Source organism: Callospermophilus lateralis, chromosome 5 (assembly GCF_048772815.1).
Source record: "Callospermophilus lateralis isolate mCalLat2 chromosome 5, mCalLat2.hap1, whole genome shotgun sequence".
NCBI classification, from domain to species: Eukaryota; Metazoa; Chordata; class Mammalia; order Rodentia; family Sciuridae; genus Callospermophilus; species Callospermophilus lateralis.
In genome coordinates, this window is record NC_135309.1 from 13,847,762 (window position 1) to 13,870,826 (window position 23,065).

Below are 23,065 nucleotides of genomic sequence, written 5' to 3' on the forward strand. Positions count from 1 at the left end.
ACCCCTGTAAGGGTAAAAGAAATTGAAGTTAAAGTGTAGAAGTTAAAGTGTAAAAGACCGGGCATTGTAAAGTTTCTAAGCTGCAAGGCCTGAGTTAAAAGACCAGGTATTGTTAAGTTCCTCTGCTGCCCCCAAAACCTGAAATTCCTGTAGCTGTTAGGACAATACCCGAACTGCCCAGTAAATATTCCCACTGACTCCCTGGTTGTTTAATAACCTGGGACCCTGTGTAGCTTGTCACGTAGGCATTTAGGCCCTAAAACCAATCAGTTTGAATGTGTACCCCGCTTAGGAGTGACCAATCACCCCCGCCCAATCTGTTCCTGCCAATGAATGTACTAATCATGTCTCAGAGTTGTTGTTCAATTTTCCCACGCCTCATGATGATTTGTTCTGATGTATGCAAAGCCCCCGCCCTCCCCAAAAAGTGTACTTAAGTACTGCTTGACCTCTGCTCTGGGCTCTGGGCTGCTCTCCCTTCTTAAGTGAGCCTGGAGCCTCAGCGCGCTGAATCGGATCCTCAATAAATCCCCTTCAGCCAATTGCATGAGTCAGTCTCTTAGTGGTCTCTTCCTCCAACGTTTGCCGGACCCTTACACCCCCAGTTTTATTCATTCAACATCTCACATTACAAATATTTAAGAATGTCCCAGTGACCAGGAAAGCTGCATGCAGGGAAAGACAGTCTAGAAGCCAACCATCCCGCAGTCCGCCTGCCTTAGGGTCAGACCTGCCTCCAGTCCTGAGAAGGCTGCACTAGTGGGAAGAAAGAAGAGACGTTACCTCTGACAAAACAGGAGATTCTCAGGTCACACATTTTGTCACAACCAACCCTTAACCTGGAAGTGTATAGTCTAAAAATATAAATACGAACACATTGCAGTACTCAGTAGTCTATACCCCCATGAACTAACTCAAAGATGATATTTCTGATTCACATGCTGCAGAGACCACGATCCCAGAGGCCATATCCTGTCACCTGGGGTCTAGAGAAAACTAGGCCTTCAAAGTCAGACGAGACTTGCTTTTTGAACTGAGAGTTTAGCTCGGTGGCAGAGCATGAGTGAGGCCCGTGGTTCCATTCCCCAGCACCAAAAAAAAAGAAAAAAAGAGAGATTGTTTCTAAGTCCTCTGGCAGAGGAACCAGAAATCTTCCCTGACAAACACCCCAAACTGAAACTCCTGGATGTGGACTTCATTACATTTACATTTTGTTCTTTTACTTTTTTTTTTCTTTTTTTCTTTTTTTTTTTTTTTTTTTTTTGACATTTGGCCTTAGGCAGGTGGCTGAACACTCAGATCCAGGCTGAGGCCCCAACGCACATGCCGAGGGCTACAGATAAAAGGAACTCTGGGGCCTGTGAGCCAACAGCCCGCTCAGGGACACCGCAAGCCGCCCACATTTCCAGGATGAAGCCAGCAAGGGGCGCTCGCCACGGGCACCCCCACTGAACAATTTGCCTTGTCGGTTGCCTTGCCTTAGCCCAAAGGTACACCTAATATTTTTTTAAGCAATATATTCCCAACCACGGAAGCATAATGAACTTATGTTGAAAAGAAATATTAAAAGAAATCTGAGTTAAAAGTTTTATTCATTCAACATCTCACATTACAAATATTTAAAAATTATATGCATACTGGTATAAATAGTCATTTGCAAACTATTTAATAACATTAATTTTCCACTAGCACTTCAACAAATGAACTCTTTTAAAAAAGGAACTGTGTTATATAACTTAAGAGTAGAACATACAAAAATAGGAACTTAACGTGAAAATGACTTTAATAAAAAATGAATTACCCTTATTTAAAATGCTATAATAAATACTACAACCTCCCCATACACAGTAAAAACTATATGGAAATTCAGCCAAGTAGTACAATTAACTGACACACTTAAATAACTTTTCCTTCTGATAATATGAGCAATACACTGGGAAAAAAATTAGGGATTAGTAAAAACTAGACACCCACTTGCTAAAAGTTTCACTTCCAAAAAATATAACAAAAATCTGATGAAAATTATAAAAACTAATTATACTTTAAATTTTAAAAATATAAAAAATAAAAGTTGAATACAATATTGTCCCAATTCTTACAATGCTATCAATCACAGTAGCTTTAAAATAAGATAATAAAATAAAGCAAATGACCAAAACCTCTTTTATTCCATTTTTAAAAATAATCTCAAATTTACATTAGTAGAAAGATTGATTTCTGATTCTTTTCTTTAGAAACACCAGCAAGAAAGAGGATTACTCTTAACAGTAGAAAATGACATTTTTAAATGTCTGCAATTAAAAACAAAGAATTACACTGCAAAGATCTTTCAAAAGTTTGAAATAAGTATTGCACATAACTTGAAGTTAACTTGCCACAATTCATCACATTCAAGTTTTAAATCACCTTTTAACAGAAGATTCAACTCTTCAAAACAAAAGGGGTGAGTTATCAAGTCTTTCCAACAGCACTCTCATAAAATGCTAAATTCATTCACTGCAAGTTTTATTTTGCATTCTGCAGAGGTCTGTGTATGGAGAAGTATATATATTATACCAAAGCGTGGGGACCGGAAAAGGGAGGGCGAGGGTTCCTTTACATAGAAAATAATCAGAAACACTTTATTTTACATTGCAAAAATAACCATGTAATTACTCTGTAACTACATTGTAAGTACATGGCTGGTGCCATGCTAGTGCGCTAGAACTACATGCTTGGTAAATTGAAGTGAGACCCTAAAATCTGTAAACTAATTACATGTTAATTATGTTTGAGTTACATGGTAACTCCCAACTACAATCCCATGTAATCTGAAGGACATGTAATCAATAAAATTCAGAGTAATAGATAATCATTGTTTATGCCCTGTAAATTGAAGTGTAACCAAATAATCTGTAAACACGCTTGTCACACAATCACAAGTAAATATTAGTAGAATAACAATTTCTTACATTAGTCATGCATACTAACATTACACACCTGCCCCATGGCAGGCTATTTTTTTTTCCTTATATATAATTTAAAAGAGCAGACATCTCTGAATCAAACACTTAACATCAATTTATTAAGATTAAAAATGGCTAAACATTCACCAAAAATGTCTGCGTTTTATGAATAATTTTAAAAACTTAGTAAGAAGCTGTAGACAATTTTGTTATTTTAAATTTCTACCCTATGCTTATGCATTTAATTTTTTTTTTCTTTTAGGAACTACAGTGTTATCTGTCATTTTCATGCGAATTTTTTTTTCATTAATTTGTGACTTTACATAGACTATTTCTTAAATTACAGGCACACCAAGAGCTGGTGCCGGGGAGGGATGTTTAAGCAACATGCTTTCTCTTCTCTGCAGACTCTAAAATAGCATTGCCAGTGCACAACATTCATAATTTAAAATGTATGCAGAGCACTGAAATGTATAAAAAGCAGAATATAAGAAAATAAAATTTATTAAAATTATTTATATTAAAAAATGAAGTATATGAAGATCTCTCAGTAATAAAAGTACAAAAAGCTACTCTTTGCAATATGAAAAATTGAGGTATTGCATAAAGAGATATCCCGTCAGTGAAAAGTGTGCCTAAAAATGTTCACTGTTGGAAAAACAAGATATACAAAAGTAGTGCATAACAAATATACATTATGTGCATGACAAAATAAGTTAGCTACAAAAACACTGTACCGAAATTCAGCAGGTCATGTACAAAGGGGAAAATTATTATCCAAAGCTAGTTTTCAAACAGTGTTGTTTTCTTGTTAACTCACCACACCTGTTTACTGAGTAGGAACAGCACATAGCACACCCCAAGCCACTTACAAGCATGGAAAAGAATCAAAAGAGGCAAATGAACATTCCGATCAGAATCATGTGGTTCAGGAGAAAAGGAAAACAAAAGTCCCTGACCAGCTAGCTACGCGAAAGCACCCTCCATCGCATGACTGCTTTACTGTTCACAGGGAGTTCTTGAAAAAGCAGCTCCCTCTCTGTGTTGGACTCCTAGACAGCAATGCCTCCATTTTGACCTTTGGAACTTAACAGGTATAGTTCATTAAAGCCTGTATCAAAAATAAAGGACTGCTTTTCCTAAAGATAATCAGTGGGGGTCATCAGCCAGATGGTTCCACAGCAGTGCTGGGCAAGTCTTTGGTTTTGAAGGATCCAAGATGGTAACTGTTAGGTAGCACAACTAGCAAGATTGCCGTTAGGTTGTTGTTGTTGTTTGCTGTTTTGCACACTGATAAGAATCCTTTGAATTGTTGATAGGGCATTTAATAAAAGAATGTCAATTAAATTAAAAGTTACTTCCATGACTAGGACTTCAAGAGACTATTTTAAATTTACTCCTGAAGCATACTGTTCAACACATAAGAACGCCTTTCGAAGCAAGAATTTTATTTATAAGAAAGCATGCATTACTTGATGAAGTTGGCACTTCAAACACTGACTATGTCCCATGCTAAGTTCTGAAACTGTAAGGTTATTTTATTTTATAGGAAGAGTAAGATAAACATACGTACCTTTGCACAGATTTACACAGTTACTTAGTTCAACAGTGCAAAACACTTTGCAACTACTTAACTTTTTTAAAAACTTTTTTCCATTTTCTATGTTACAACTAAATTACAGGATATCCAAAGTAAGTTTAAATCTAAAAGTATTTAAGCCAATCAGCAACCAATTTGTATATTGTTTTTTGTCTCTGGGTTTTGGCTACAAGTGTTCTGGAACAAAATTAAAAATGGAATCCTTGAGGTATCTCTAAATCTGTTGCTTTTAATGTCAAAATGGAGAGCAAAGGCTGACACCTGACGAGTGTTAGTGAATTAGGATATAGAGTTTGTATATAATATCAAAAACAAAATGCACACATTTGTTCTTCAGGAGAGGAAATGCTACTTTTCCCACCAGTTGTCATGAATTCTAGCTTTGGTAGGTTTCCTGGGGCTGTGACCAAATAAGTCAGTTAAATAAATAAGTGCACTCCCCTCAGTAGTAAATTTACCCAATTCTTACATTCTGAATTTTTAAATTTTTTTAAATATTTGAAAGAAAGTAAACCTAGCTCTGCCTACTTGACTATTTTTTCTGATGTCCTAATAACGCTGAGGCAGAGTGAGTTCTCTTCAGCCTCAGGACCCTTAATATGAATTACAACGCTGCTCACCCTTGCTCAGGCATCTGTGTGCTGTGACACGCTCTTTCCTGGTAGTGACTGTTCACTTCCTCCATTGCTGTTAAAAGCATTAGAAGGGGATGGAAAAAAGAGAGAGGAAAAAAAAAAAAGGAAGAAAAGGAAGGAAAAGGCAGAAGCACTTCCCTGGGGGGAACTGTGTCAGAACAGACCGATAGTGTTCTTGTTGCATGGTTATCTTAATAAAAGTATTCTTATATGTTATATTATTAACAATAATTTAATTAAAAACCCAAAATACTCTATTGTTTCATTTCTCTGTTAATATTTCTCTCTCTCCTCTAAGAAAATGCTGCAGGAAGTTGGGACCCTCTTGGTCTCCAGCAAAGCAAGAGAACAGAACTTCCACGCAGCAGGTGCCAATACAAAAAGGAGTTCAGACACGTTGTTTGCAGTGACACAAGGATCTACAAAACACCTATACCATAGGTCACTCTTTTCGTTATACTATTGTTAAGTTACACACTGCTACAAAAGGACATGCCAGCGTGAAGAGGCTGAGGAAGGGTCAAAAGGACGAAGAGTGCACTTATTCTGAGGCCTGGAAACGAGCACTGTAGTTAGGTAGCCTTTAATTCCAGCGGAATGAAATGTGCCGAGGGCGGTCGCCGCCTTCCTTCACCAGGGGCTTGTGGAATTCCCTGCCAGCACGAGAATGAATAGCAGCCCAGCAATATTCACAGTAATACTGCAGACAGGTAACATTAGCACAGAAAAATGGGGCAAATTTGCCCCCACAACGGGCCCCCTGACATTCATCACACAGCTGATCATCCAAGACATATGGCTTAACTTCCACCTGCAATGAAACAATAAAGAGGGAGTTCACATTTGTCGTGACTGGACCAGGCACCTCTTACCAGGAATACAGTGTGGTTCCCTCTACCATCTAGATGAACCTGTGCCAACGTGCCCAAAAGGGAGGCCAACAAGTCCTTTACTGTACTGAAGACGGACCATCTTTTAAGAACTTTGGTTATAAGACTTTTATACCTTTTGCTTTTATGGTTTCATCTTATTTCCTTCAGAGGGAAAAGAGGATCTCACTAGAAATCAGAAAGTGAAGCCAGCTGTTCAGAACAGCACACTATGATTAAACTCATGGGGAATTTTCAAACCCTTGTTTTCACTAGTGGATCTGGACTTTTGTCATAGGTGCAATTGTAATTTAAACAAAACCTATGAAGAGCTCCCAGGTTCCATAAAACAGCACTCCATGACCGTGACCAGTGGGAAGGGGCCTGACTTCTGCATCACCAGCATCTGAGTTGTCACCGAGCGGGCTCATAGTTTCTATTTACAGCATCCACATCAAGGGTCATAATCACAACCCTGGAATGCTGGTGAAACAGGACCTGGCCAGGGCACTCACAATCTGAAACCTTGTTTAGTTTTGTCAGTAAGAATGGTTTACTTGAGTCTAAAAGTCAGAGGTGAATTTATAAAACTGGGCTGATCAGTACTCAATAGGCCAACTTGTCATTGGAGCCTCTCGACAAATAAATGTCACATGGCTCTCAGCTCACCAGCTAGAAGACAGCTGGTCATTCTTACTGCAGTAGACACCCGTAGTGGAGGCTCCCTCACATCACAGCATTGGTACCACTGGGGCCATCCAATTCTGAAAGGAATCCTCACAAAGGTTAGCCAGGAAGGAAGGGTCAGGAGTGACATGGAAGATGCCAAGGGCAGACAGAGCTGGCCCTGAGGCTCGGGCCTCTAGGCCACTCCATGTCATCTACAGAGTGGCAAGAACATGTCACAGGATGTCATTGTAGAGGACATAAATTGTTAACATACACTGCAATGAGTCCTGCCCCTTTTACCAGAGTTTATAATGTACACCTTTCTGTTTAACGTAATCACAGTATTGTAAATGACCACTATTATTTCAAAATGTTTACTGCCACTGAAGCAGAAAACACATGACGTGAAACATAAACGGTGTGTGTAGACCACTACTGACTTGCCAGCTTCCACACCTCGGAGTGAGAATGGCATGGGGAAACCAATCAATAAAGACTTTAGCACAAGGCCCCCGAGTGCTGGGTATCAACATCAGTGCTAATGAGAGTGCTGGTCTGCCGCAAAATAGGGCTTGCACCAGAATGCACCTCAGCACGCTGCCTCCCTCATGAGGAAGGTCTTTCTCATCGAAAACCACTGTCAGCTGAACCCAGCACTGCACCTGGTCATGCAGTGGATTCAGATTCTGGGGTAAATTCCTATCTCAACACAACTTACTAACAGTTTCTGGCCTGGCCTTTGGCTCATAGGCCACACATTCAGTAATACTGGCATAAAATATGGTTCTATCAGAATGTGGGCTCATGAGAATGGTAACTTCTTATCCTAGGTACTAAAACATCTGTGGAATGCCTGAAACACAAAGAAAGGGAATAAATCTGTGGGAAAAAAATAAGACATAATAGAATACAGAGTGCTGATATAATATACTGGAAAGAGGAAAGAACTATCTTTGAGGGTTTCTTTCCCAGTCTTGTGATTCAGAGGGTAAATCCAACAAAGAGGAATTTAAAAAGTGTTAAAAATAATGCTAAGTAATACTACCTAATTTTAGGTGGAAAAACAGACTACTAATAAAAAGATGATTCCTTCTATTTCATCTATTATAATGAAAGATTTCTAAGCAAGGTGGATCTAGAAGTGAATTAATTCAATAACACGTTACCACCGTGCATTGAAAAATAGATTTACAGGGGTATTCATGATGTTCCAAGATTTTTTTAAAAATCAGGAGATATTATATGCATTCATGTTTCCATAACTGATATAAGGTAGGACAGAGGATTCAGTAAATTTTTATTGAATGAATGAAAGGATGGGGTGACAGTCTAGGAAAGATTAAATTAACTAAAGTAAAGTTGTTACGGTGTCCAGTGTCCTAGTCCAGCTATCCAAAAATCAAAGAGAAGAAACTCAGAGGCAATTTTTAGAGCCCACATGTGACTGACTCTATAGGCATAACTGCCAGCTGTCAACTACAGCAATACAAAATCCCCCATTCAGCAGCCTAGGACTTACCCGTTTATCTATCTCTCCGTGCTGCAGCTGGACAAAGCGGGCACTGATAGCAGCTATGTAGCTCTGTTGATTAGAGAATGCCACTCGCCCAGCTCCTTTTGGGTATTTCAGCTCAGGGTCCGTGTCGATCCCAGCATAGCACACACCTCCATACAGCCGATCCATTATCATAGCCAGCTCCACTGAATGAGGGGAGCAAAGGGAGCATTTAAATCAGGAAAATTCATCTGGTTCATCGACGGTTTCCTTCAAAGTAGTTCATTTTCCTCTGAGCTCACATTATTACAGTTATTATTAATTAAACTCATTACTATGACCAGTAGTACAGTGGGTTAATCATCAATTTTTTAATTGTGGGCAGGGGCTCTGTGGTTTTACATGTTCTTTTCTAATCTTCACAACTCTAGGAAATGGGTAAGAATTTCCTAAGGAAATTGAGGCACAAAGATGATCCATCTGTCCAAAGTCTCAGATTGTTAAGTGACAGTCCTGGGCTTGGCAAACAGTTTTGCTTCCTATCCATGTTATTGCTGCATGGTCACCAGTTAGCAAGGTATTTCTTACTATAAATAACTAATTAAACACTAATTAAGAGGGGCTTTGCAGCCTCTCTCCATCATATAGTCTAGCTATTCATCTATTTCTCATATAAAATTTGAAATAATTAAAGCATCCTTTCCATGAACTGTTACAATTCTGAAACTGCATTTCTGTTCATCTTATGTTCTTTACCTCATTCATGCTATTAAACCCCAAGCTACTAGATGGTGGAGATGTAATTTCTTCTATAATTACTACTCTAAAAACATGATGCACTGCTGAGAGCCAGTAAACAGCTCTCAGCAAACAGCTGAGCTCAGTAAATAGCTGCTGAGCAACTGAGGACATAGGAAACCAGCACTGAGTGGCTCAGTACAGGGCTTCTTTTTTCTTCAGACAATGATGAGAAAGATAATGTGAGCCCTTCACATCGGTTACCCCATTCGATCCAAAATAACCCTACGAAGCACATGCACTTTCCACTGTCTTGACAGATGGGAAAATTGAAAATCAGAAAAATTATGTCGTTTGTCCAAGGCCACTCAGAGCAGAGCATGTAAATTCAAACCCTCACAAAACTGATTGCTAGAACTCTCACTCTTAGACAATGAGCTCAAACACTCATTAAGAGTTCATCCTAATGATCTTTATATTTCTTATTTTAAAGGGCAGGGAGTGTTTTTGGATGTTTGATCATACCAGCTCGTAATGGTCGAGGAACACCCCCAACAAATATAGTTTTTCTTGGGTCAAGTGGCTGTGAACCATCCATCACAAAGTCACTGTCACTGAGATTCCAGGGCCGAATCTGTACCTAGGGAGTACAGAAACCAAAAGTGTCTCATTATCAAAAGGTCTAAAATTATCAAAGAGTATTGTATCTTTAAAAGTCAAAATCTATGTCATGACAAATCAAAAAAGGTATAAAGCTCAAAGACTTAAAAATAATCTATATCCTAACCCTTCATTTCATCTGTTAGAGCAAACTAAACCAAGGTGGAAAGTTCAATTTCAATGTCTACTATAAGCCAAATCACTTAGCAGGTCCTTATTTATTTCTAAGTTAATTAGCTCTTTTTCAGCTTATTGGGTCTTCTACTCTATCCAACCCCTCAATATCTGCATAATTAAAATTTAGCATGCTATCTGACACTGATCAGCTTATAGTGATAAACTAGGATTGAATGTCCAAATCAACATATGTACAGAAAATGCAAATTATTTCTGATCTTAATAAATCTGTTGCATTATTTCAAAAAACATTTCAAAGTAAAAATATCACTGATATCTGTAATAAACCATTTTGTGATAAAGACTTCAGTATGTCAATCACAATCAGTCGAGAATCATGTACCTCATTTAAATTTGTTTGCATTTACTAACTGCTACAGGTGCCCACACCAAAGGTAAGGTATTTCCAAATATGCACACCAATAATGTCTGAAGCCAGAGGTACCCAATTCAAACACCTATAAGAATTGGCATGGAACATAAACAAGTCAAGCAGAAAGAATCCAGGCCATAGGAACTCAAAAGTATGTTCCTGACCCAGACACTAATACAAGCTCCACAAATCATTGCCTGAGCGGCACCCCATGCTGTGCTCCTGCACCACTTTATCAGGATGGTAGAGAAGTGTCTCTTCACTAACTGCTACCTGGCTGAGAAGGAACCGCTGATTGGTCAAGTTCATCACTACACTCCCTAATGATGAAATTCCATGATAAAGAAAAACTTCCAGGAAGAAAAAATAGCACCCAATATACCTTTACGAGAATACACATAAATCAATTCTACTTTGGGAAAGCATCACAGGTAAAAAGTTAAGGACTCTTTGGGTAAAATCTTGATCCAAGAGAGGATAGAGATGGAAAGACATGGAACATATTTGTGATTTGAGTTTTATTCTTCAGAAGAAATTCAGCTGCTTTACCTTTGTAAAATTTTTTTTTTTTTCAAGTGAAGACTTTAAATAGTGAAGACTTACCAAATATTTCAACTAACTACACATTCAATGTCAAAATAATGTGCACGGAAATACAGAATGTCAATGTTAGGAATCTGACAATAACAAAACCTTTTTATTTAGATTCTACTTACAAACATGTCGATTAAGTACAACAGACACATCAAGATGTTTTTCAAATACAGCAGATGGATCAAGGCAAAAACTAACAGCTATTTTACGCTAGACTGCACTTACTGGCTTATCCTTGATGGTGGGACTTGATACACACAGGTAGAGCTTTCCATCTTCTTCAATGCATGCATCAATGAGAGCCTGAACAGAGCTTTCATCTTGAAATAGCAGGAATGCATAGCCTGAGGAAAAAAGAAGAAAGGGCTTATACTTTTTCCAATCTTCTTTGTGATTCTTCAAGAGATAGAAAGTGTAAATTAATACCAAGGAAAGGAAAAGGAATAGAAAAATATAAAAAAATTTAAAACTTAATATTCATACCAAAAATCTGATAATATCAATGCATAATTCACTTTTGTAGTAAAACATAGAGTAGAATTGAATTTGAATTAAAAGTAACTTATATAGAAATTTTAAAGACCACTTAGAAAAATATAAGCTGAAAAATAGGAAATGTTGCGATGAAGGTAAACATTTATGAAAAGGCTGAACGCTGAACAATATAAGGTTAAACTGTACTTGTATAATGAATCTTGGGAATTACCTTTAGGAGGAAAATAAGATTTGCTCTCTGCTTTATGAGGCCAGTCCACAATCAAAGGGCCGAAGCGACGAAAACTAGCTGTGATCTCATCTAATGAACAAGAAAAAAAAAATTCAAATATTTTAGGGTTACTTTTTTAAAGTAGTAGTTTTATTAACAAAAGCCTTAAATCTGCCATCTCCGAGAACAGTTCACAGAACTCCTTTCAGCCAGATTCACCAGCTATCTATGTTGGGCACATTTGCCTTCACCCTCTTCCTTCTCTCTTCCCCTTCCCCCACTCCATCTGCACATGCATGAACCAATCTAGCAATCCACCCACACACCATCTTTTTCTGACATGATACTCTGTAACCCCAAAACACGACAGTTGGTATCTGCTCAGAGCAAGGTCACCTCCTTATATACCAACATATAGAGTATTCACAATCAGGAAATCAACATGGATACAACACTACCACCCAATTCACAGACTCCATTTACATTTCAATCTATCCCAACAATATCCTTGTTTCCCCTTTTGATCTGGAGTTCTACCTAGAACACACGCTGCATTGAGCCCTCACAACCCTGCAGCGCTGGTCCTTTTTAGTTGGGAAGAGCTCCCCATTCTTCCATTTTTCACATTCATTCTACAGGATGCTGCTATGCTCTGAATATTGTGTCCCTTCCCCACCCATGCCCAGATTCACATGTTGAAACCTAACCTCCAGCGTGAGGTATTTGGAAATGTGGCCTTCAGTAGATGATTGGGTCTTGGGGGCAGGGTCCTCATCAATGTGATCAATGCCCTTATAAGAGAGGCCTCAGAGACAGCCTTTATCCCTTCTTCCATGTGTGCTTACAAAGAAAAGATAGCTGCTATGAGGAACCAGCCCTTATCAGACACTGAGCCTGCTACGGCCTGGATCTTGAACTTCTTAGACTACAGAACTGTGGGAAATTTCTGTTGTTAATAAGCTATTCAGTCTTAGGTAATTTGTGATAAGTCAAGGACCCTTGATGTGAGTCTGTACTCTGTTTACTAATGACCAGATTCATGCTACACATTTGAATACAAATACCACCAAGATGAAAGTCTGCTGTCCTATCCTACCACACTGGACATGTTAAGCATGATCACTGATCAAGTTGGTATCTGCCTGGGTTCTCCATCTCAAGGAGATCACTTCCCCCTTTGTATCTGATAAGTGTATTACAAAGAAATATTGTGTAGTCACCAATATCCCATTTCCTCATTAGCCTTGGCATCCTGAAGAGCCCTGCTTCTATCCACTACCTCAATGATGGTCGCCAAATGATAATTACCAATCTTCATCATTCCTTCTACATTTACTAGTTAGAATTAAATAGTAATACTTCTTTCCCTTTTACTCATTTATTTATATCAACAAAGATTTTTTTAAATTTATTTTCTGAGATGTTGGAAATTGAACCCAGGACCTCAAGGATGCCAAACAGGCGTTCTGCCACTGAGCTACACCCCAGCCGTAGGCCTACTTTTTTATAAGTCATATAATCCAATTCTTATTTATTTTGATGCTCACTTTGTCCAAAAATATTATCCCTGATTTTGTCCATAGGAACTTCCTTGTCCTCTGCCGTGTCCCTACCATTTTTTTTAAACACTTCCATAATTTGTGGCACAAGAAGATACTTGAGACTTATCCTGACCTTCCATTGCTCAAGCTCTAGAAGCAACTATTTTTTTTTTTCCATGAAGTCCTGGTTCCTTTTGGTGGGAAAAGATACTTAAAAAACTAAAATTTGGGTGTGCCACAGGTTCATTACTAGTGAGTTTTCATTATTTCCAAGTCTACCCAGTGGACAAAGCTAGAAAACAAATGAAATATGCACATGTACATGCATGTTGATGGCTATTTCTATATCTGTGTATTATAAAAACCTATGATCTTACATTAGTATTCCCAGTTCCACTCTAAATTCTCAGTTTTTTCTAGCCTTCCTTCCATATTTGTAAGTTCCCTTCTCATGGTGAGAAACTTAGCTCCTCTGGTCTGCAACACCCTTATTACTTGTTCAGTATAACCAATCTTCCAGCCCCTGCTAGACTCCTCTGCCTCCTAGCTTGGTGCTCCGGCTTGGGTTGGCCCTGACTCCTGTATACACCATGCCTGCTGCCGCCAAGGCTCCTGGGCCCTGTGCACATACAGTAAAACACACCCCTTGACTTTGTCATTGCTCCTCTTATCAGCCCACCTCCTTGGACAGCAAGAAACCTAAGTCAGGCAGGAAGGGAGAAGGAAAGAAGGGAAAGATAGTAAAAAAAAAAGAGAGAGAGAGAGAGAAAAGTGAAGGCTTGATCATACTTAATCATTAATTTAATGATATTATTTGTGCTACATCATATATTTGGATAACTAGCAGGTAAATTCTAGGAAAATATATTTCCAAAAAGCTTCTGCAAAAAATTGGTTAAGCATTGTAAAGGAGACCTGATGAAAGTCAGGAAGAACAAAAAATTGAGATGGGGACTATGTTCAAATTCCACTCTGGAGGAACTATTTTCATTTCCCCCAGACTGTGAAGCAGGACAGTCTGTTCTGCTACGCCTGTTTCTACATTACAGGGGACTCACGTGAGACTGGTAAATAGGAGAATGACGTCAGCAGAACATGGAAAAGAGAATGACAGCCATCAGAAAAGACAAAAGCCCGGCTCCGGAGATGGGCAAGTAAGCCCCACTCTGCTCTAAGCACACTGGAACGAGGACTACCAGGGTTCTCTCACCACAGGTGCATCTCCAACCCTGAAGGACATCTGACCACTTACACATCCTCAGGTCCAGAGGCCCGGTTCCCTCTGCCTCTTCTCACACTGCCCTAGTGGTTTGGGACATATTTAGTACTCCTTGAGGCTGCCCCTGCCATGCTGAGCTTCTTCCTTCAATTTTTGATCTGGAGTTCTACCCAGAACACAGGCTGCATTGAGCCCTCACAACCCTGCAGCACTGGTCCTATGAAGAGGCTGATCCCCACGGCCATCATCACATCCATGTCTGTGACATGTCCAGTGGTTAATTCTCTTTTTGTTCATGTTGCAGGTACAGATTCACTTGGTTTTAAATGATCTGCCTCTATTTTCCTCATAAATCCTGAAATTTTTAGAACATAATTCTATAGAACACAATACTCTTCAAGATATGCTCTCTAAGGAAAGGATAGAGATGGTTTCAGACTAAATTGAAATTTCCCCAAGACATTTCACTGTGTGTGTATGGGGAAAAACAAACCACACCCTGTGTTTATTTCAATCTTTGACTTTTCAGAACCATTACTGTCTCAGCCTTCCAAAAGACTGATCATCTTGTAGAAAATGAAGTGGCTTGATAAGTTTTAATTCCAGTCTAAATGGTGAGTTATTAAATATTATTATTGGACCCAACAGATTTTTTAGAGAAACCTGCTCTATTCTTAAAATATGAATTAGTTTACTTCCATTTCCATTCTGGAAACCAAGACCAAAGAAGTTTAGAAGAAAGCAACCAAGTTATATGATCACTGTATGTCTACTTCGAATTTTACTTAGAGTTACTTAGATCCAGAGATGAATTGCGGATTCCTAGATAACTGGCCCCACTAACCCTTGGCATGGTGGCTCCTGACTAAAGTCTCAGTTCACATTTCACCTCCATAAAGAGGCTTTCCTTCACCACTTGCATCACTAGCTCAGGTCACCATGTTTGCTTTTCAATACTTACTCTGGTATTTTCTTGCATGTGAACATATTTTTAATGGGCCTTCCCTAACCAGAATATCAACTCTATGCAAGCAGGGACATTCCATCTTGTTTACTGTTGTAAACAAACCTGAGGGTGGTGCACAGCATTTAGAAAGTAAATATTTGCTGAATGAATAACTTTTAAGATTCTTTTTCTTGTACTACAATTATAGGCTACATTTATCAAAAGTTCACTATTAACCTAAGATTTAAAAGTCTGAAACAATGAACTGCACATTTATGAAGCACTTATAAAAGGTGGGAAAGAAAGATGGAGACACATAACTGAGTTGGCCAAGGCAGGATGAGCAGCACCACATGTGCTCATGACAATAGAATGGCTGCCCTTTTCCCAGCGACCTGCGCTCTTTCTCACTGAATGCACCCCTTGCTTCAGCAGGTCCCTGCAGCCTGCCTCCCTCACCACTGCACCTAGGCTCTGTAGGACAGGAAGGCAGGAGACAACAATGCCATGGAGCCTGAATTCCCGGAGTCAGATGGCACTGCAGCTATAAAGACGAGAGCCCTACTAAGTGCCACCACAGGCACCCTACTATAGACAGTTTTTTCTAAATATACCTTCATCGATGTCAGGAGGCAATCCGCCAACGAACACCTTGCGAGAATACCGCTCGACCCGTTCCCCGTTCTGGTGAGTGAAGCAGTGAGGGGAGCCAAGACCGCTATGAAGAGGCTGATCTCCACGGCCATCATCCAGGAACCCATCTTCCATTGGGAACAATGAAGACTGACCTGAAATAGAAAGCAGGACAGAAAGCTAACAGGAAATGCTGCTTGTCACTGATTATTATGCATAAGAACAAAGAAAGCAGCAGATCCAATAAAACTACTTTTATTTTTCTCACTGAATTTGCTCTTTAGTCCCCATCACCTTTAAGTCCCAACTGAGTCAGAGAAAGTACATGGTTAAATAGAGGGCTGCTCGAGTATCCCACTGGGACCCAGAAGCCTCAGCGAGGTGAAAGGGAAGTCCAGCAGGAGAGAGCACTCCTTTGAAAGCAGTTGGCAGCAGACTGCACTGCCTTGGCAGGGCCCCAGGGCCGCCAGCACACTAGATATGGACACTAAGTATGGGATCTGATTGTAAGATGCTAAGTCCTTAAATTTCTTCAACAGATCAAATAGCACAGCCTGCCCAATTTCCTCTAAGAATGGGTTTAAAATGAACAAGTCAATTTTTAAGTGAACCCACATTTTGTTTACCTTTACTAAGGGGATACAACCAAACCCCACCTACTATTGTTACCCACGTTCACTGTCTGAATATAAGACCCACAGGCATGCTAAAGACACATTTGTTATTAGCTGAGTAATTATTAGCTCACCAAGGATGTTGTCTATTTCTAAAAACTAGTCACTAAATTTGTTGTTTGAAAATGATATTGTCAGAAAAGGAGAAAAGACCAGAGATGCCTCTGTGTGGACAGTCTTCCCATGTTTACCTGACAGAAAATAGGAACTTGTACACCATCAACAAAACACAGAGCTACAAATAACTGCAAAATCTCTCAACCACTGCTTTTTATCACTGTTCAGCTGCCAATTGACATCTAAGTTCTACAAAAGGAACTTGCTAATGGGTCCTCTAAAACTTATTTCAAGTGCTCTTCCCTTATCAGAACATCCCAATACCCTTTTGCGGCCACCCTTGTCTTTAATTTTCATTACTAAACACAAACAATAACAGTATCTTTATTGCACATTTATCCTAAATTCCATGTCAAATGAAGACAAAAAGTAATTATAAAGTTAGATATTGTTTTCTGAATGATCTTCAAAAATCACTTAGATTTTACATCTTAGCTATTTAACTATCTTCTTGCTTGGAAAATGGCAAAACTATTACAGACAGCAAAAATAAGGTTTATTCAGGCACCTCTAGGAAATGAGTCTTTAAGATTCCCTAACACTTCTAGAGCTCCCCCCCCCAGTATTTGAAATATATAGGAAGTCATTTATTTAGCTCAGCTTATTTTAAACCAAATGTTTTATGCTTACTTAGTAAAATCAGCTGACCCAAATTACTTTAAGTGAAATTGAGCCTCAAAGATAATGAGGTATTTTGAGACTAGTCTACATTATTGCTTTTAAAATTTTTTTTTAATTTTTTTTCTCCCAAGAAATTCCCTCAAAAAGAAAAGTGGGGGGGGGGTCTTTAGATATAAGTAAGTTGAATATCTAATGTAATATAGGGAAGTCACATGAATTTAAATCAAAATCCCAGCATTCTGACAATTTGACTAGAGCTCATTAACTCCTTCAAAACACAATTTCAGGAATGCCAACTAGGACACAGAGGCCATGGAGGATCAAAGCTGTGTTTCTGTGCTTTGCCTTCCCTTACCCCTTCCTTCCCCTCAAAGGCTATAGAAAGTGCAAGCTTAGGTCCTCTCCAAACACAACCAATACATTCAAAAGTTAGAAACAATAATGTTACCTCTCCTTCGCCCATATGTCCTTGCTGCATGTCAAATGAGAAGAAAAACAAAACAAAACAAAACAAAAAACAAACAAAACAAAACAAAACAAAAAAACAAAAAAAAACAACCTTTCAAACATTGTCAAAAGAATCAACTGAGATTTCATCTATCAGCTTTTGAAACAAAATTTGGCTATATTTTTCATGTCCTGGTTAATGTTTCCAAAACAAGGAACTAAATGGTGAGAAGTCAACTGAATGCATTTTTTAAAAGTTCTTCAAAGACATTGTAAATCTTTACTGAATCTTACTTGTTTTAAGGGAAACTTTTAGCTGTAGTTGTCACCCAAAGTCCAAACCATTATAAAACTGAAACAGCATGTAACAAGATTTAAACCAACTATTATATTAATCATATTTTTTTTCAGATTTTCCTGTTCACTAGCAATTTAGTAGATATACTGGTATTTAATTTATGTCTTTTCACCACTACAGGATAAACAACATTTTTACAGTATTTCTCAGTTCATTCCTAATAAAAAAATCATAACAAATGAATATTTAGGCAATTTAAAGCTTCTTTTTAACCAACAATTTTTTGTGACCCTAATCAAATCTTCTACCAAACCCAAATGCTGAAAAGTAAAAGGCTGGGCATTATATCACCAGGTAGGCTGTAGCCAAGGGGAAAGGAAAAGGGAATCATTGAATACCCAGGAAACGTGAGCACAAACCTTAAGTCAGGAAATTTTGGAGAAACAAACAAATTGGCACTTAAAGCCCTGACAGTCAAAGGCCTCAATTCTGTACAACAAACTTTTTGTAAATGTCCTATCTTGCTAGCACTATGGATAACAGCACAAGGGCCTGTCCTCAAAGGACTGGCGACTTTATGTGTCACAGGCCACATAAGCCAACACAAGGATAATGTACCATGCCTGCTGCTACACAATTCTCCCCTCATCCCTGGTTTCTGTCCTAAGCTTTGGTTATCAGGTGTCCACCTCAGTCCAAAAATACTAAACAGGAAATTCCAGAAATAAACAACTCATAAGTTTTAAATTGCACCATCTGAGTACCATGATGAAATATGGAACCTTCCCATCCATCCCGCCTGGGATGTGAATTGTCCCTTCACCCAGAGAATTCAAGCTGTTCATGCTACCTGCCTGTTTGTCACTCTTGAGATGCATTTTCAGAGACAGAGATCACATTCACAAAACATTTATTACAGTATATGTTATAGCAGCTTTGCTTTTATTATTGGTTATTGCTAATCTCTTAACTATACTCAATCTGTACATTAAATTTTATCATATATTTGTGTATGTATATATACATATCTCTCAATATGTATATTTATGTATTTAACCTTAGTATATGTAGGGTTCAGTACTATCCTTGGCTTCAGTCATCTACGGAGTCTTGGAACACAGTCCTTAGTTAACTCTCCTAGTTATATGGTAGGAGTGACAGGACAGAAGAGAAGCGACAAATCTGATTAGCTGGCATCTGAGATGGTCCTTCAGGGAAAATCAGAGGAATAGCACCTGAGGCCTGGAAGGGCCATAGGCGGGATGCTGTAAAGTTCAGGGAGAGTGAACCAGAACAGAAGCCTACGGCTTGGCTAGGGATGAGGTTTAACAGGACGGTGGGATAGGTTTTTGAGTTAGAAGGTATAGCACCTTTTAGAAGTCACATTACAAAATGGTCAGGGTTTTCATTCTTCACCTTCTAAGTAAGTATAAGTTCTAAGTATGTATAACTTAGAAGCATCTCAGGAGTTATTTTCCAAAATGAAATTGCATCTCATATCAAAATACACTTCTACCATTACCAGATAAAACAGGATTTCACCAAAGTACCTGACTAAGCAGACTGAAACAAAATAAAGCCTTTCTTGAGGAAAACTTCATAGGTTTTAAGTTTAAGAGGAATAGGTATTTTCCAACTTACCAGACAGAGGTTGGAAAGACAAATAGTATCACAAAAGCAGATGCCTGCTTAAGAGCCTCCATTTACACAACTGTTTTGAAGACAAGGGAACTTGGGAAAACAATGATTTGAAGATCTTGCTTGGTTCTGTCTATCTTAAAAAGAAGATTCACGCTGCTTGGATTTCTGAGACAGAGATACTTGAAAAGAGTAGGATTTTAAAAGCTACAAAACTAACGTGAAAATGCTCATACCTTCTATTTACTAATGTCGTTTCAGGAACAGTTAAAAATAAAACATCTCAAAATCTTCAAATGTATACTTTCAAAATTTGATAATGTTATACAAAATTAAGCTGGTTAATATAGAGGAATTCATGGTTAGATTCTAAGACCAAATATCTGAAAACTATGCAGACACTGTCCTATATAACAGGAAAAATCAACTACAGGTGTACATCCTTGCAAACTGCAAAAACTGCCCAGGCAATAGATGAATTAATTAATAAAGCTGGGGGAGGAAATGACATTCTGGAACACACAAAATAAGAATGTGTAAATTTTTATTTCCAGTTATTATAATAGTTTATAAATTATTTTGACACACAATAAAGGAAAAGTAAATGAACCATAAATTCAGTGACTCTTCCATGAAGTGAACACGTCTATATACCCAGAACAGAATGCTAAATGGTGCCACTTTACTCCATGTATAAAAGATGTACTAAATACCCCCTTCTCATTTATTCCAAATTATATTTGAAGCAAACTTTTTGGTGAAAGACAATGAAACAGATTCCCATCACTTCCCTGAGAAAAATGTCAGGAAGATGTCTAAGCTCATGACCATAAAGTGTTGCCTGCTATCTGATGTTTTGTAAGCATCTGAGGAAATAGCAAGGAACAAAATGGCTTTAATTATGTTCAAAGAAATCTGTTTTAGGAAAGTTCTAAACTTAGCTGAAATAAACTCTGCTCAGAATTTTCCTTTAACTATTTAAGAATAAACTATTTAAAGATTTGAAAAATACACGTGTAAACACCACTGAATAAAAATCTCCCCTTCCCCATCTGAGTTAAAATGAATGCTATACATATGTGTAGCTACCTTTATTTTTATTACTTAGCTTTGATTTATAAAGTCCTCAATAATTTACATACAGAATTAATAGGAGTCCAGAATGTTAAAATGGGTTTTAAGCATTATGGTGATAATTTTTTTAAAATTTCCAGTTACATGTTATTAGATGTATTAGTAAATATTTTATTTCTATAATGTCTTTACAGGACTGCTTATACATGTTTTTCTTCTTATTAGCCCTGTGTTCATCATGAAATTCCTCTTACTAAAATATTCCATTAATCTACAGTGCTTGATTTGCCAAGAAGGTACAGAAAGACTGTCCAGGACTTTTCCTTCTCCCTCCACATATATACATATTTCGTTGTAAAAATAAAATATTATTTATCTCTTCAAAAGTATCTTTTTCTCATTTGCTGTAACAATGGATAAGTATCCATAATATGATACATTCATAAAGAGAAAGCATCTGGTATGCAACCATATTAAAATATGGCACATGCTCATGGGCTGATGCGGAAGCTCTCTAAGATCTAGTTTGCATGCAGTGTCTAAGTGTGTATTATATGATCCTTGTATAAACTTAAAAGTAAAAATATAGAGAGATGTTAAAATATGTATTAGCCTTTTTTCCAAAACAACCACAAGATCCTGAAAAAGAGAAAAACTAGAATAGGAAAAGAAAGAAGGCCTTTGCTTCTTGTTCCATCTACTTCTGTACTACCTGAATTCATGACTACTGTGTATGTGGCATTGCTCTATTGGCTGATGGGCCATTTCTGGTTTTCTTCTTGGTAGTTAGTACCTGCATTAAAGACAAACAAATGTTACTAAAGAAACACCCCCTTTCCTACATGACAGCCATAATTCTGGAAGGAAGAAGACTTAGGCCAGGAAAGATAAAATATTAGTAAGTTTCAGCAGGCAGTGCAGAGCGGAGCCTCTTCAGGCTCCTGGTCTACCTCAGGCTTCCCACTGCTTCCCCTGTGGCTGCCCTCTTGCTGTGAAGGAAGCGGGCACTCTACTGGGGGAAAATAAAAAGGGTGGTGGCTCAGATGGAAAGAACTGACTTTTCTGCAGGAAAATGTGGGAGAACCGAACATGGTGAGGAGCTTCTACAGTCCCAGCTAGTCAGGACTGAAGTAGGAGAATCAATTGAATCCAGGAGTGACACAGAGAAAACTTGACTCAAAAAAAAACTCGGGGAAAATTAGCCAAATCAGTAAATCTTAAAATTACAGGCTCAAACTAAAAGTTGCAAATCTGGGAACAAAAGAATAAAGATGGTGGAACCAGAAAGCTTGACCCCATCGCTGCAGGAGGCAGAAGGACGGCTCAAGAAGGACACAAGGAGGCCGATAGTCATTCAAATTATCTTTTTAATCAACCTCAAATTTATCAGGTTCACTAATTTTTAATCCACATATATGCTTACTAGTTACATTTCCCAATGTCAAGCTGACTTGAGCTTTTATTAGCTTGTAGGTACAACAACATTCAAAGAACACTCATAAGCTATGATAAAGATATGCATTATTAATTTGTAAAGAGTTGCCCAAGAGAAGAGCAACTCGAGTTTCTGCATACCTCTAATTCTCAGTTTATTAAAAAGAAAAAGGAACAAATGAGAGACCAGGGGAAGATATCACATGCTTATGTGATGGACAGTCACATGCTTAGTAAGTAATCTCCCCCTTTCTCAAAAACAACTCAAATGTGTCATTCTTAGTTTAATCTTCAAGAGTTCCTCTGAACTTTTCATTACTATTCTAACCCAACAACTGCAGCGGACATGAGTTTACAATGTTCCCACATCATCTTTTTTATGAAAGGATAGTTCACCAGGCCCCGTATTCTAGCCACCAGAACCATATCATACATTTCAGTGACTATCATCCACAGTGCTCCTGGGTAAATGATACCTTCCTTTTTAATAAATTTCTGCCACCACCCCAAGCAGACATCTTCCCTCCTTCCATTCCAAACAACTATAGCTAAGGAGATGTTGTTCTATGCTAGCCTTTAAAAACTGTCTTACTAATCTCCTCACTGGAACAAACAAATATTTAGTTGATGCTTCTAAATGAACAGACAGCCTTAGAAGAAAGGAATATACAGATAAATCTGTTAAAAACTAACATTTTCCTGTTGTTCTATAATTTTGGGGGGGCCATAGGTTCATTTTTGAAGAAGCTAATCCTAAGGGCTGAAGAAGTGAAACAGGAGATGGGAAAAATAAGCATTTTAAAAAGAGAGCAATGCACAGCACTTTTATATAGAGGTGGTGGCAACTGCATAGTCTCCTTAAGTTAAAAAAAAAATTAATCTTTCACCTAACATCTACCGCAGAGCTTAGCCAAGCTGTGCCATGAGAAAATGGATATGCTCACTGCATTCCTATGACATAA

General features: G+C 38.2%; 1 protein-coding gene across 5 annotated transcripts in view; it reads right to left on the bottom strand.

Annotated features, from left to right (window-relative positions):
* Window positions 1–1,573: 1,573 nt before the first annotated feature.
* Cpeb4 (cytoplasmic polyadenylation element binding protein 4) overlaps window positions 1,574–23,065 on the bottom strand; it is a 65,019-nt gene continuing 43,527 nt past the window's right edge. For 3 of the 5 annotated variants that reach the window (XM_076856328.2, XM_076856326.2, XM_076856330.1), the window contains 7 exons: window positions 17,661–17,684; window positions 15,782–15,955; window positions 11,462–11,551; window positions 10,981–11,099; window positions 9,477–9,591; window positions 8,238–8,419; window positions 1,574–5,991 (listed from right to left, as the gene is read on the bottom strand). In XM_076856328.2, the coding sequence (XP_076712443.1) occupies window positions 5,764–5,991; window positions 8,238–8,419; window positions 9,477–9,591; window positions 10,981–11,099; window positions 11,462–11,551; window positions 15,782–15,955; window positions 17,661–17,684 (932 nt within the window). In that variant the 3' untranslated portion in view covers window positions 1,574–5,763. The remainder of the gene's footprint in view (window positions 5,992–8,237; window positions 8,420–9,476; window positions 9,592–10,980; window positions 11,100–11,461; window positions 11,552–15,781; window positions 15,956–17,660; window positions 17,685–23,065) is intronic. The other 2 variants (XM_076856329.2, XM_076856327.2) reach the window with 1 other exon arrangement.